The following is a 15,570-nucleotide window of genomic DNA, read 5'->3' as shown; positions in this document are numbered from 1 at the left end:
TTTTCAGTTTTCTTTTTTATGCCCTTCCTACTAGTTTTCTACAAAGGGAATACATTCCTTTTATGCTCAATATGAAAAAATTATTGGGAACAAAAGTATGTTAAGAATAGATTGCAGGACAGGAACCATCGTTGCCATTGCACTGGCCAGAGCAGTTTCAGTGGAATAATAACGATGAAAGTCGGCTGAGGTAGATTCAAGAGAATGGAAAATGAGAAATTGGAGGGAGTGAATAGAGACAACTCTTTTAAGGAGTTTTGCTATGAAAGGGAGCAGAGAGATGAGCGATTAAAGGTACTATGGTATGTTTATATGTTCATGGGAACGATGCAGTGGAAAGGGAAGGGCTGATGATGCAAGAGAGGGGGAAGGATCACTGCAGGAGGAAGGCTCTTGAGTAGGTGAAGGAAAGGGGCTGAGATCCAGGGCTCAAGATAAAGGGACTGAGGACAGGATGAGGATGGCTCAGCCACTGTCATGGGAGAAAAAGCCATGTATATGGATTCAGACCCAGGTCAGGGGATAGAATCAGTGGCTGGAGCATAAGGAAGTGCTCTTCTGATTGCTTCTGTATGCTCAATGAAATGAGAACAATGCCATCCGCTGACAGTGAAAAGGGGAGAGTAATGGAGGTTCGAATAGAGAGAAGAGGTAGGAAATAGTCCTCCTGAAGAGTGGAAGAACAACATAAATAAGACAAAGAGTAGATTTTCCCTGCGGTGCTAGGACCCACCTGAGGTTCATAAATTTAAGATGTGACAGGTTGGCAAATCCGGCTGTTGTTCTCCAGCCACATTCAACTACTCGGGTGTAGTCTCAAAGTAGAGGCAAAGGTGCTTCCGGTCAGTGTTGTGGCTTTGGAAGGTGGATACAATACAAGGAGAGGGACAAGAGGGATGAGAGTGTATGGTAGGGAGACTGCACACCTGACCAGTCACGGGGTAAAAAGGGGAATGAAGCTATGAGGGGGCGAAGAGCAGCGGATGGGTCGCAGAGCAGCATCGGTGGACTGGAGGCCCTGACGTGGTCAAAGACCTGGTAGGGTCTGCAAATTAGTGGATGTGAGACGGACCAGTAGGTACTGGCGAGGCACCCAGAGAATGGGATGCTTGAAATAGTGACTTTGAAAGTGGTTCAGGAACACAACATTGTAAATCAACTATACTTCAATAAAACTTTTTTTTTAAAAAAAGAGTAGATTGCAGGGTTTCCCTGGTGGCACAGTGGTTAAGAATCCACCTGCCAATGCAGGCGACATGGGTTCGAGCCCTGGCCTGGGAAGATCCCACATGCTGTGGAGCAACTAAGCCCGTGTGCTACAATTACTGAGCCTGTGCTCTAGAGCCTGCGAGCCACAACTACTGAAGCCCACACACCTAGAGCCCGTGCTCCACAACAAGATAAGCCACTGCAACGAGAAGCCCACGCACCGCAAGGAAGAGGAGACCCCGCTCGCTGCAACTAGAGGAAGCCTGCACACAGCAACAAAGACCCAAGGCAGCCAAAAATAAATATAAAATAAATTTATTTTTTTTAAAAAAGAATAGATTGTAGCCTAACACAACACTATAAAGCAACTATACCCCAATAAAAATTAAAAAAAAAAAAGAAGAAGACTGTAGCACCTGTTAAATGACACCAGAGACACAAGCAACGCTATCCAGACTATGGGAAACTCTATGGGACAAACAACTCTTTTCGTCCACAAATAAATTACAAAGAAAACAAAAGACGGGGTACCCACAGATTAAAGACATTTTACATACATGTCAAGTTGAACCTATGGATTGCATTTGGATCCTGGTTTGAACAAATCATTAAAAAAAAAAAAGATAGCTGGGGAAATTTGAACACTGACTGAATATTTAATGTTATATTGAGAAAATGTTCATTTTTTGATGTGATCATTATATTTATTGTGGTTCAGCGTGGCTGTTGTTTTTCAAGTCCGTATCTTTCAGAGATACACACTAAAATATGTATGGATGAAATGAAAGAATTTCTGGAATTGCTTCAAAAATCAAGGTGGGGCGGTAGGGATAAAAACAAGAGTGGCCAAAGCAGATCACTGTGGAAGCTGGTAGGTGGAAGTTCCTACTGGTTTCTCTACTTCTGCATCTGTGAAAGTCACAAACAAACCAACAAACTAAAACAGAAACATGCCCAAAGTAACTGAGCTACTAAGGAAAAAAGAGACTACAAAAGCTATTTGTGTGTGGGGGGGGGAATCCAAGAATGCAAAGCATTACAAAATAGTCCAATAATAAAATCCATGTTCTTTTTTTTAAGTCAGAACGTATTCTTTAAGTAAAAAATCACCTGACAAAACATCCCATAGATCCACCTCTTTCAGATGGTGAGCTTTCCACAGGGCAGTGGGGTGGGACACAACACATGAGACTGGATGGCAGAACTGTCCTGGAGCTTCAGCACGCTACTTCTTCAGTCCTGTGACCTCTGACAAGTCATTTCAACTTTCTGAGCCTCCGTTTCCTCATCTGTCAAATGAGGAAACGGTAGCTTTGTTGCCTTAAAAAGTGTCGTGGATGAAATGAGACACTACGTATTCGTAAGCAGTTGTAACAGAGTACAGAAAAGTTGGAGAGTAAACCCAGAGCACAACTGCTCGTAAAATCACGATTCACTCCTTACCATTTGTAAAGGAAAATCAGAGAGATGAACTCTTTTTGAAAATACCAATTCTCTTGGTAATCCCTCTGATACCATATCACAAACTGGCTGCCCCAGACAATGCATATAAATTATCCAAATTTAAACGCCTCCCATTCAACTTTAAGGAAACAAAGCCAGAGGGGAAAATGCTTTCTCTTCCACTGGAATATGCAGGTCTTGTTTGTGTGTTTGTTTCCACTAAGAAAGTAAACACTAACCTGACTCTTCCTTTCCCTTGCACTTTGCAGCTAAATCACAGCAAAGTCAGGCTGGTTGGATGTGGGAAGGGTTTGGCTGCAGAGCCCCACACACCTGGGTGTGATTCCCGGCTCCATTATTTATTAGCTGGGTGACGCGAGGGTTAAAAATAACACAGACAGTTATTTCTGTACTCAGGACAGAGCTGGGACTCAAAAAGTGAGAGCTGTCACTGTTCCTGAAATTGCTAGCCCACTGAAAGACTGCAGGTTGCAGACACCAAAAATCCCAGACCAAAAAGTCAGCTGGGATCCAGGTCTGCCATGAATGTGGCAAGACCTCCAGGAAATTTAGCAATCGAGGGTTTTTTCTGCTCTATGTAATTGGTAGGCATATAACTGAAGTCCAGAGAGGTAGACAGCAGCATCTGGAAAACTTTTACCAGACCTACCCTCAACAACTATAAATCAAATGCAATTTCACTCTACCCTTCACTATTTTAGTCATATTTCTGAGTGACAGTAGGTAAAAGAAAAGGGGGCAGGGGGAGAGAGTATCCCTGGCCTCAAGGTACTTACAATCTACTAAAAGTGAATACATGTATGACCATGAATAAGTATATAATTTAGTTAATTAGCCAACTGGAGGGGAAAAAATGTGATTTCCATGACCACCCAGTGGTATTTAATATCTTGTCAGGAAGTTCTTATTCAACTCTAACCGAAATGTCTCATGCTTCAGCTGAAGCCTAATTCCTGATTGTTCTACTTCATTAACACTCCATTCACAATATAAAGCATTTTTTCATTAGGACGAGTCTGAGGTAGAAAGAGCATGGACTGGTCTGAATCCTTTCTAAGCCGAGCCTGTCATCTGTAAAACGGGCAACAGTGCCCACCCCACAGAGCTGCTGGAAGGACTGAATTAAGTGGCATGATGTGTGTAAGGCATCCAGCACAGTGCCCAGCGTAGAGAAGGTGCTTAATTGTAGCGCTGGCGGATTCAGAATTTGTTCAAACTCTTTTACTCAAAATGCAGAAGCCTTGGGACAGTGACCACGTTCTTTGATTTGGCACCATTTTATTTACTGGGAGGCGGTGCATTCACTTGCATTGCTATGAAAAGTATTACTACTATTAAAGCAGCAGCAGCTCCTAGGCCAGCAGTGAACGCTTATTTTGATTTGCACTTCGTGGAAATAAGGAGTATCTAATTTTATGTAAGTGTTATTAATGTGAATAAACATGACAAGGAAAAGGAAATGGGCTACATTTTAAAAGATGATTAATGAAACATGAAAGACGACTCCCCACATTTGAAAACAGCAAAGACGCTCAAGTTTTATTTTGTGTGTAACTGGTCAGTGAAGTCACTTAAATGGAAAGAAAGCCGCGGGCCCTCGTCAGACATTTAAGCAGCTTCTGTTACTTGACACTGGGAGACAGCCAATCAAAGCAGCACATTTCCCCAGCAGAGCCCAGCTGCCCTGCTGAATCTTCCATCCGCCCTGGGTATCTATGGGAGATTACTTCTGAGCACCATGTCATCACCATGGGTTTAAACGGCAGTGGGGTGTTTCTCCTCCACCCACAGCCTGTGTGGAATGTTGGTCTTTCTTGACCACATCAGGAAAGCTACAGTTAGGCAGCGCGGTGCCCTGACCACAGCCCTTCAAATGTCCCAAATGAATACAGAGCAGGGGGGTCACGGGGAGGCGAGACTTGCAGAGGGAAGGGCAGAGAAGCTGACACCCCCAGGGCCGCTGGGGCGAGGCACAGGGCTGCGGCTGGTCCTCCTGACAACCCTGCGAGGGAGGCACTGTCATCTCCGTGTCGCTCTCACTCCACTGAAGGATGCTGACGGCGGGACCAGAAGACCAGATCCTCATCCCATCGCCCTTGTGATCCGGGGTAGAGGGGGTGCTTCCCTACTCCCTTAGCTGTCTCTGAGGACCACCATCACGCCCAGTCCCTGCTGAAGAGGGACTCCCTCCCATCCGATAGCCCCACCAACCCACCAAAGCTGACTGCACTAGCAGTGGTCTCCTGACCCCAGCTGGCTGACCCGACCCCCCGTCCCAGGTATCCCAGCCAGGCATACAGACTAAGCTGGTGGGGGGCACGAGAGCCAGGGCTGCCAATCTCTACCGTCTGCTCAAGAGAATATCCTCACTTCCTACCATTCTTGCTCCCCACGTTCCATAAAATACCCCCCCGGGAGCCCTTATAATAAACCCTCATTTTGCCTGAACTAGCTGTATTTTGTTTTCTTGGGGGGAGGCAGAGTCTGTTACTTCCAACAAAAGAGCCTAACACACTTGGGCTTTCTGGGTCTCAGCTTCGTCGTCTACAGAAAGCAGGAGACGGTCTCTAAAGCCTTTTCCAGCTCTGTCAAGTGTATCCCATAATAATACAGGGCACTGGGGACACGGCCGTGCTTGCCCTAGTCCCTGAGCACAGCGCTACAGAAATACAAGGTATCCAGGCTCTATTAATAACAGAAACAGCTTGGAAGAACTTATCTTTTTCTCCATCCAAATCACATCTGGCAGGGAAAGGGATGGTCTGGATGGACTCTGCTTTCTGTAATAGTTGCTACGTGCAATGCAATCATCTTTGGGGCTCTACCTCCCTGGGGCAAGAGGCTCTGATTTTGTTTTCCTAGCTTCTGGGTGGCTAAATTGGGTGCTGTCTTACCAAAGGCACACATATTCCAGTTCTTTTGGGAAAATTATACCATAGCCTTGGCGTCAAAATTCAGTTCTTACATAAGTGACCACAAACAGCACCATGATACAGGGCTGCTCAGAAGGGGCTCTGGGTGGGAAGAACCCACTGTGAACTCCCAGATTCTGTTAAGACCAAGCGGGGTCAAGGGCCTCCAGGTCTGACCTAACTCCTGCCCCACAAATAACGAAAATTCATCTTACTGACACTGAAAAGAAGTTATGGGGCTCCCCTGGTGGCACAGTGGTTAAGAATCCGCCTGCCAATACAGGGGACACGGGTTCGAGCCCTGGCCTTAGTTGCCGTGGAGCAACTAAGCGCGTGCACAACTACTGAAGCCCACGCGCCTAGACCCTAGTGCTCCGCAACTAGAGAAGCTACTGCAATGAGAAGCCCACGCACCGCAACGAAGAGTAGTCCCCACTCGCCGCAACTAGAGAAAGCCTGTGCACAGCAATGAAGACCCAATGCAGCCAAAAATTAAAAAATAATAATAATAATAATAAAAAGAAGTTATGAGGCACACAGAAATGCAAATTCAAGGGTAGATCCTTTTCTGTGAAGGCGCCTGCGTCCAAACCAAAATAGAACTCCTTGTGGTCTCAGTGCTCCAAGCTGTGATCAGTAAAGCAAACAACCAGCTGCCACGCCCGGGTCCCAGTCAGGGCCAGCACATAAACGCTTTCCCCAGCACCTCCCCACAAACCACCAAAACCAAATACCCGCATTTATTAGTTAACAGAGAACGCGGCTCATTAACACAAAGCCCCAGCAAAAACCAAAAGGGGCAGCACTGCCCCAGCTTTGACGCACCAATGGAGGGGATGCGGCAGAAGGAGGTCAGGGGGAAGGAAACAAAGAGTCAGCAGTGACACCAGGAAGCATGGACAGCAAGGCTGCGCCGGCAGAGCCCATCAGACCGGCCTGGGTCCGAGGGGGCAGCTCTGGCCACTGCTTCCCTTACTTCACAGCAGTACCGCCAAGGGCTGAGTATAGAGTAAAACAGAGTTGACAGTCTATTTCAGATCAAGTTGGCTTTGACCGTGACCGCCCCCGTGGTCAATGTGTTTAGTGCTGCCCTAGTCCTCCCTCTAGTCCCATCTGCGCCTCCACCCTCCAGCTCCTCCCAGGCACACAGCTGGCTCTGTCACTGACCTCATCACGCATCCGTCCAAAATGACTCTACCGAGTCTCATCCTCTCGGTCACACATTCAAGGGTCCAACCCAATTAATAATAAACAGCAACAAGAGTGACGGTAAGACCAATCATTTAGAGAGCACCAACCATGCCGGGCACGGCTCCATGCACTTCACGTACACTGACTCACTAAGAGGCAGGTACTATCCCCATGAGGGCACTAAGACACCTGAAGGTTCAGTGACTTGCCTGACACACACTAGAAGATAACAGGGCTGCAATTAACCTCGGCAAGGGAACTTTGTCCTCCTCGACCCAAATGTCGCCGCTGGTCCACAGTGGAAAGAGCTCTGCCCGGCTCCCCATCAAGGAATGCCTTTCACCTCCTCCCTCCCCGCGCCACGGGAGGAAGCCTGACCAATGAGACAGGTCAGGCCTTGGCGTTCACAGGGCCACATTTTCCCAGTAATGCAGCCACCTGATGAGTGCTGCACTTGCATTATCTCCTTTAATACTCAAAACAATGCCATTTATTCATCGAATGAGGAAACCGAGGCTTAGCTGCAAAGTGATCCCCATCCGGCTCCCATCACTTACTCGCGTTTAAATAATACATGTGGGAATGGCTGAGGCCAAGGTCTGCCTCTAGTCCCCAAATGACTAGGTTACATAAATGGAAACCACCTCCCTGAGGCTCCCTTGACTCCCAGACGTAAAGACAAAGGTCTGGGTAACGTCTGAACATCCAACACCACAAATGCTTCTAATGAAAGCCTCCCAGCCCCACATCAGGGACGGCTGCTGCGGCTTCGCACAGCAGGTCATGTGAGAGCAGGACTTACCAGCAGAGCGGCTGGCAAGATCAGGTTCCCAAGTTCAGGTTCATTCACCACTCCTTCTACCTGGAAGCAAGTTCTAGGGAACGACACTGGAAAAGGCATCATCACAAGAGCCACAGGGTCCCCGCCCATCCCCCCCCACCCCCCCGCCCCATGTACAACCAGCCTCCATAGCCCTTTGGGAGAGCAGAGTGCAAAGAGCCTGGGCTAGGAGTCAGGAGACTGGAATTCAAATCCCTGCCTAATTTCCTTGCCATCTTTAGGTCTCCGTTTCCACCTGTGAAAGCAACGTTACTAAACTCGATCTGTGCAGGTCCTTTTCCTTCATGAGCTTTCTCCCACCGGAATACAAAACTCGAAGCTGCTTCTAGCAAAACCAAAAACAAGAATGAGAGAACATTTTGCTTCCCAATGTTAGGAATCTATAACTGGCAATCCAAGTATCTGACCAGCAGGAGATAATCAGCGCTCCACCACCAAGCGGATGTATTTCAGCCAAAATCCAAGACAACTGGCAGGAGAAATATGCTGACCCACGCTATGAGAGGTGTCTATTAATTTTCCTGGGCTACTGCCAGTGGCTGCTGGACCCACATGGCAACTTCCGTGGGCCCCTCAGAGACCAGGCTCCTAGGCTGGCAAGCACCAGACTAGATTTTCTCCGAGGCCCCTTCAGCTCTGATGTCCAGAGTTCCCAGCACCCAGCCCAAAGGCAGGGCTGTGATGGGCAGGAAGCCCGAAGGCAGCCAGCCGGGAGAGCCCTGCAGCACTCCAACCCAGAGTCTCGGTTCTTCAGCCAGGGCTGCAGGCAGCTCACAGGCAAAGACAGGTTAGTCAACAGTCCCAGACCAAGTATGCCAGGGTGGAGCTGGAAGCCACAGGGCCTTTTCCACTTCTGTCGAGCCCAGGGAGGACCGCTGGCAGTGCTGTCTCTGACTACAAAAGACAGAGATTTCAAGAGAGGTCCAACAAGAGGTCTCTTAAGAAGAGAGAAAAACAACTTTCCCTTCTTCTTCTTCTCTACCCCAAACTATCTTTGTCTCTCTCTCTCTGTCTCTGGCACTAGAAATCAAGTGGAGATAAGAAAAATAATCAGTAGACATCTGCAAGACAAAAAACAAACAAACAAAAAAAACTAGCAGACAGGAAGCACAAAAGAGTGAACTAGAGATGAAACAGAAAGGCTTTCAGATCCAGAGATCCTGCACTCAGAGCATTCAATACTGTGTGACCTTGGGGAACACATTTTACCTCTCTGAGCCTTGGTTTATTCATATGTAAAAGAATGATAAGAATGCTATCAGACAGGGATTTTATTAGATGGTAGAAGTGGACAATGGTTTTTAAACCCTAAAGATGTATATAAAAGGCAAACAGCATTAGCTTGGACTAGCCGGCTAACAGGTTTGAGCCTCATTTTAGAAAGAGGATGAGTTCTGGTACATAAAGGAAGTGTCCTTCTCTCCTTGCTTCTATAGGCAAATGTATCCTTCACTCACTGGCCTTTGCTGGTTATGTCCAGAGAAAACTCACCCTAAGTACCTCGGGACTGAGGGTTGAGCCACAGAGCCCAGAATTTTGCATGGGACAGTGGCATGGGGAAGACCTGTTCACCTTTTGTTGTTTTATCTTCAAGAGTTCAGGGACAAAGTAAGCACATATTCTTAACCTTAAGCAATGCAAAGGACCAACTTTGATATTATCTAAACCCTTCCTGAGACTTGTTTTTTTTAAGACTACAACCAAGTTTAGCAGCCACTATATAAAGGAGCACTTCCTATTAAGTTTGCCAGCTTTTAAAATTTAAGAGAAGCAATGCAATTGCATTCTAGAACACTGGGAGCTGATGAACAAGGTCAGACTCCAAGCCCTGGCCATACAGGTCCTACATGTGAGATTCCCTAGAACAACACTTGAGCGCTTAAAAGCATTTATCTAAGATTGATGACCTCTAGTCATCAGCATGGAAGAAGATGCCCCAAAGAACATGGATAAAAATGAAAACTTACATGGGGTGGGAGGAAACACATACAGATGAAGTCTGACTGGCATGCATGGGAACACTATAGATATGGGATTAATTCCCAAATCCACTACTTACCGTTTGTGTGATGTTGGGCAAAAGGCTTAACTCTCATAAGATGAGGTCAATGATAACAGTAGGGTAAGCGTCAGCATGAAATAATAGTGCATGGGGCTGGCACACAGTAAGAGCACTAACAGCTGGTAACTACTGTTATTTTGGAACAGGCCTTGATAAGGAACCTCCATTCCACACTTTCATTCATTTCTTCATTTAGCCAAACATTTCTATGCCTTCAGAAAGGACTGAACACCTCATCTGCCCATGCTAACACAAGCCAGCCTCTGATGCAAGACCCACACTTGACTGAAAACCCCCTTAACAAAACTTTTAGACTGTTGAGGGCAGGGCTGTTCATCTTAGCATGCCCAGGGTCCAGCACACTTCAGGCCACGTGTATGGACAATCTGTATATTGACTGGACGAGTGATTCAGCTTGTGTCACAGGATAATGCCCTATGTTATTTTCCCCCACCTACGAGCTGCCCCTTTCTACCTTGTTAAGAGTGATGGCCCCACTGAGCTCTCTCTCCAAGACCATCAGATTCTCCATAACCTAATCCAGGTAGCACCGCCCCCCATGCCTCCACTAGGCTGTACACAGCAAGCGCTCCCCCAAAATATGCTGAGTGAATGCTGTTCCTGGATGATGCCAAGTAAGTTCCCACATTTGAATCTGAAAAACCACACGCAAATCTGTGAAAGCACAGCGGAGAAAAATTAGTGCATTTAAGGATTACCTGGAAGAACTCCCTGGAACGTGAACATGAAGAAAAACCAAGCCACCTAGGAACTTAGGTACCTCTGTTTCATGAGACCAAAATGAGAAGGGACAATAAAAGTGAAGCCTCCTTGGGGCTTCCCTGGTGGCACAGTGGTTAAGAATCCGCCTGCCAATGCAGGAGACACGGGTTCAAGCCCTGGTCCGGGAAGATCCCACATGCCGCGGAGCAGCTAAGCCCATACGCCACAACTACTGAGCCTGCGCTCTAGAGCCCGCGAGCCACAACTAGAGAAAGCCCGTGCGCAGCAACAAAGACCCAACACAGCCTAATATATAAACTTATTAAAAAAAAAAAAAAGTGAAGCCTCCTATGTTCCCTACAAAACCGCTGGAATATGTCTTTGTAGACATTTAGAACGTCTACTTTTTGTCTTAACTGTTTAGGATTTCCTAACTCACTTACTTACTAGCCATTTGACCTTGGAGACAAATCACTTCATCACTTCATCTCAGTTTTCTTCTCTGTAAAATGGAGGTAACAACTGTCCCTCCTTCATAAAGCCTGTATGAGGGTTAAGTGTGATCACGCGTGCCGTGTGTCTTCAGTGCGCCTGGTACAGAGCAGCTGCTCAATAAATGGGCAGAACATGCCTCCTCCACCGTCACCCAAGGTAAAAGTGCTGGGCCAATACTAAATAACCAAGCTGACCTTCGTGTATCATACTGGACTCTCCCCATCACCAAGCACTAAGTATGGACCGATCTAAGCCTTTAAATGGAGAGTCTATCCTACTCTCTCCCCGGACAGTGGTCCTGGAATGTGCCTGCTTGCTACCTTCTTGGGAAAGCTCTGCCTTCTCCTAGTCATTTACTCATAATTTCCAAACGGTCACAAGTCAAATGGCACACATTAGTGTGCTCTGGTTGCTGAATAAGCAAAACACTGGCTTTTTGCTTGGAAAACACTCACACACCAGCATGAAACCTTGGCAGCCCGTCCGCTCTTGCCTCTCAAAAGCAGCCACTCATTGTGTGCCAGCCACGCCATGACTTGCAGAGTCATGTGGGACCCTTTGCCCCCAAAGGTGAAGCCCAGAAGTAAACGCTTTTCCTTTTTTACCACATATTTCTGACCCAGCTCCTTGAGTGCACATCACAGAGAGATGAAAGCAAAAGCGCCAACATCTGCAAAGCACAGAACTCTTTGCCGACAGGACGCAGCAAAAGGGACAGTGTGGGCTAATTTGGGGTTCCAAGCTAGGAGATCGAATACAATCTTTTAGGTGAGACTTAGGAATCCAAAGAGCAAAAAAGCTCACAGATAAATAGGAAGACAATTAGCAGAACTAGAAAAAGATTTTAAAAAAAATTCTAAGCTGCCCAAATTAATTCCTGTTCCTGAGTTTCCACATCACCAAAAAGTACCCAAAAGTTCTATCCCTAGGAATAACCACAAGATAACACAAACAGCGCTCTTAAAGTTTCCATATATCTCACTCATGAAGCCTAGGCCAACAAGATTTCGTGGTCTGGCCCAAAACTTTTCCTTATATTTTGAGGATAACAACCTTAAGCCCCATAATATTTTTTTGATTAATTAATTTATTTTTTGGCTGTGTTGGGTCTTCATTGCTGCATGCGGGCTTTTCCCTGGTTGCAGCAAGCAGGGTCTACTCTTTGTTGCAGTGCGCGGGCTTCTCATTGCAGTGGCTTTTCTTACGAAGCAACAAGCTCTAGGTGCGCAGGCTTCAGTAGCTGAGGCTCAGTAGTTGTGGCTCGTGGACTCTAGGGCTCAGGCTCAGTAGTTGTGGCGCACGGGCTTAGTTGCTCCGCGGCATGTGATATCTTCCCGGACCAGGGCTCGAACCTGTGTCCCCTGCACTGGCAGGTGGATTCTTAACGACTGCGCCACCAGGGAAGTCCTAAGCCCCATAATTTTTAAGAACTGAATTGTGATCCACTCAAGACATTTATACTAATGTACCTCTTCCACATAGGTAAGCTTGGGTGGGGGGGGGATTAAAAATTCAACTGTGGTGATTATCAATTAAGAAACTAAAGGGCATATTTCACATTTATGCTAAAGGCAATCATTCACGAGTCCAACGTCATGGAATACAATTCAACAGTTAAAAGATGCAGACTGGAGGCAATGACTTCTTGACCAGGACTGCACTTGAGTTCAGAAAAACAGTTACAAAATTATTGTGCCACTCTCTATGAAACATTCATTGTGATATTTTTGAGAACATATCAACGTACTCCAACATGACACTTTTGAACTTCCAGCCTAGTTCCAAGTCCTTCTCAAGTTCATAGGTGACCAGGTTTGTATTATCACCAGGTCTGTTTTTCTATCTAACCTTGCAAAACAATATTCCGTGCCAAAAAAAAAATGTATCTGCTGTATTTGCTGTTAAATTTAGTAACCTCAAACGAAGATCAAGAGCAGCTGCATGTAACTTTAAAACATTAACCCTATCCTCTGGTGTGGCCGCAAAATGTGGGCACATACCCCTACAAACAGCATCCCCAACTATATACTTACCCTTATCACACCCCACACAAACAGAATACAGTGACTCTATCTGACTGTGCAGAAAGGAAAGTTAAAGCAATTGACAGCTCTATTAGCAGGCACTGAAGAAGTTCTCTAGAAGGAAAATAACCGCTCAGTCTAACCGATGTCACAGCCCTTAGAAGCATATACAACTAGTACAGAAGAAGGATGAAAAATGCTCCCATATCAGCATGTTTCAATTTATCACAATCAAGTGAAGGACAGACTTGTCATAGGGTTGAATGCCTGGCAAGTCCGTTTAATCCCAGACACCAAACATCAGGCTGGTGCGACAGGCAGTTGACAAAAACAAAACCAAAACAAAGAAGACAGCCATTTACCTCTGGCTTTCCAACACATCTAGTTAGATGGTATTTCTCCAGCTGAATTTCAAAATTCAGTTCAATAACCCAACATTAACTTCAGAGAGACTCCAGAAGCAACCTCAACTGGCATAAAACATTCAGACTAATATGCAACATCAGGCCAGCAAAACAGGACCCAGCACTAGCAGGAACGTCTCCCCTCCTAAAATTTAGGGCCCTTGGCTTCTGAACACCAGTTCTGCTTATAACCTGACCCAGAGCGAGTATCAAAGCCTGCATCAAGAGCAGTTTGCCCACAGAAGCCCAAGCTTCTTAATGTTACAGAGGGGGAGCCATGGTGAGCTTAAATCAGAAAGAGCTTCCCAAACCTCAAGTAAACCAACCACACAATAATAATCTAGGCAGGGAAAACGATCTGCCTTCCTAACTTCCCCCAATGCTGTCTTTTTCAGTTGAAGTAGGTTTGGCTTCTTTGGAGGGTAGTGGTGCTTTAGAGCACTTACAGATGGGGCAGAGTTCCAGGACAAATGCCTATTTTTATGGAGGTTCGGAGGCTTCTGCAGCTCCTGGGCTTGTGGGTTCCTCCTTACCTACCCACTCTGCCTGATCACTAATTCACTTAAAATTTTAAAGGAAACTGCTACACCCTTGGCTCTGCCCTGGGCACCCACAACCTTTCCCCGGAGGACCCAGATAAGAGGAGCTGTTCTTTCTGCAGTCTCAGGCCTCCCTTCTTCCTGTCTAGCCAGCTCTTCCAGGCAGCATCAGCCTCGGGTCTGCATTCACAGCTTAGGAGTTCCCTGTGGGCAGATCCTGCTGGCGCAGCAGCCTCAAACCCTACCAAACCATCCAGCCAGGGGAGGAGGGTGAGGACCAGTCTGCACAGATATCTCTTTCCATCCAGGGCTTTAGGACTAGAAGGGAGGAATCCTGGGGTGGAGGCAGTCCCGGCCTGAGCCCCCTCATTCCTTTGGGATTTTTCCACCGGCCCTCGCCTATGCAGCGAAGCCTGCCTGGCCAAGCCGGGCCTTGGAGAGCTGCATTCACTGACCATCGCCCAGTCCCCTACTAGTGACCTTGGCCACAGGGCTTCGCCTCCCTCTGCCCTCGGTGGCCTGACACCACCTGCTTCGCGGGTTACGAGAGGGTCACAAGGATGTGGAAAGCGCCTAGAAGCCTGCTTGGCACACAGGAAGGGAGCAAGAGAGGGAGAGGACTCGCCTCTTCTTCTGCCTCGGGCTGTCCAGAGCCCGCTCAGTTCTCTCCCCACCTCCAGCTCCGGGGGAAATGGGGCGGGGGCTGCACATCCGAAGTCCCCCGATCACCTGGGAGCGCGGTGGGCGGAGGGGGTCCCGGAGGGGGTGTGGCTCCCCAGGCCCCAACATCCCCATCCTCCCCGGCTCGGAAATCGAAACAATCCAACTGCGAGGCGGCGGCCGCGAGGGGAGGCAGCGAGGCATCCCAGCGGGCGGGCCGGGGTCCCCGGCTGGGGGCCGGGCGCCGGGGAGGGGGGGAGGGGGGGATGCGCGGAGGGCACCGGCCCCGACCTACCTCCTCCAGCAGCGTCACGGTGTTCCTGCAGTTGTGCAGCCGCGTGGTGAAGCTGGACGTGGTGGGCGAGTTGTAGTCCTCGGTGGTCTCGGCGATAAACTCGGAGACGGAGATCTGGTCCGGCATCCTGCCGGGGAGGGCGAGACACAAGCGGGGGCGAGGAGTGAGTCACGGCGCAGGCTCCCGGGGCCGCGGGCCGGCCGGCGGCTCATGAACGCCCCGCGCGCAGCCCGCCACCCGCCGCCCGGCCTGGAGCGGCTCGAGATCCCGGCGGCAGCGGCGGCGGCAGGAGAAAGGGCTGGCGGCCGAAGCAGGCGGCGGCGGCCGCGGCGGCGGCGCTCGGCGCGGGGCCCTTCAAACTCTGAGCGGCGCGCGAGGAAGGGGACTCTCGGGGACCCGCCTCCCTCTGCTCATGCCGGCGGCGGCGGGGGAGGGGACGCGGCGCTGCGCGGCGCTGCGCGGGGGCCCGGGCTGGGCAGGTCGGGGCGGCAGGCGCTGCCTTCTCACACGATCTGACAGGCGGCGGCGCGGACACCGACTGACTGAGCACACACTCCCGCTGGCGGGCTGGCGAGAGGCGGGCGGCGCTCCCGCTACAGTCACGGGGACAAACAAGGAAGTGCTCTGCGCACGCGCCACCGGGCCCCCCCCCGCCCCGCCCCCCCCCCGCCCCGCCGGCCCCGGCCCCGGCCCCGCCCCCGGCCGGCGCCCCCGCGCCGACGCCCGCTCCCGGGTGGGGGCCGCGCGGGGC

The 15,570-nt window shown here is 48.9% G+C and overlaps 1 protein-coding gene across 15 annotated transcripts in view; it reads right to left on the bottom strand.

The window, feature by feature from the left end:
* ASAP1 (ArfGAP with SH3 domain, ankyrin repeat and PH domain 1) overlaps window positions 1-15,570 on the bottom strand; it is a 370,853-nt gene that overhangs the window by 273,980 nt on the left and 81,303 nt on the right. For 12 of the 15 annotated variants that reach the window (XR_016388225.1, XM_089898507.1, XM_089898511.1 and 9 more), the window contains one exon: window positions 14,820-14,946. The exons of 1 other annotated variant lie outside the window; for it this stretch is intronic. Coding sequence is in view for 13 of the 14 variants with exons in the window: in XM_089898513.1 (XP_089754639.1) it covers window positions 14,820-14,946 (127 nt within the window). In the remaining variant the exon portion in view is untranslated. 2 more of the 15 variants (XM_089898517.1, XM_089898515.1) reach the window with 2 other exon arrangements.

The sequence above is a fragment of the Delphinapterus leucas genome, chromosome 17 (genome assembly GCF_059928025.1).
Source record: "Delphinapterus leucas isolate spDelLeu-1000000601 "Yukka" chromosome 17, BTC_Dleu_Yukka2, whole genome shotgun sequence".
NCBI classification, from domain to species: Eukaryota; Metazoa; Chordata; class Mammalia; order Artiodactyla; family Monodontidae; genus Delphinapterus; species Delphinapterus leucas.
This window is presented reverse-complemented; position numbering and strand designations above follow the sequence as displayed.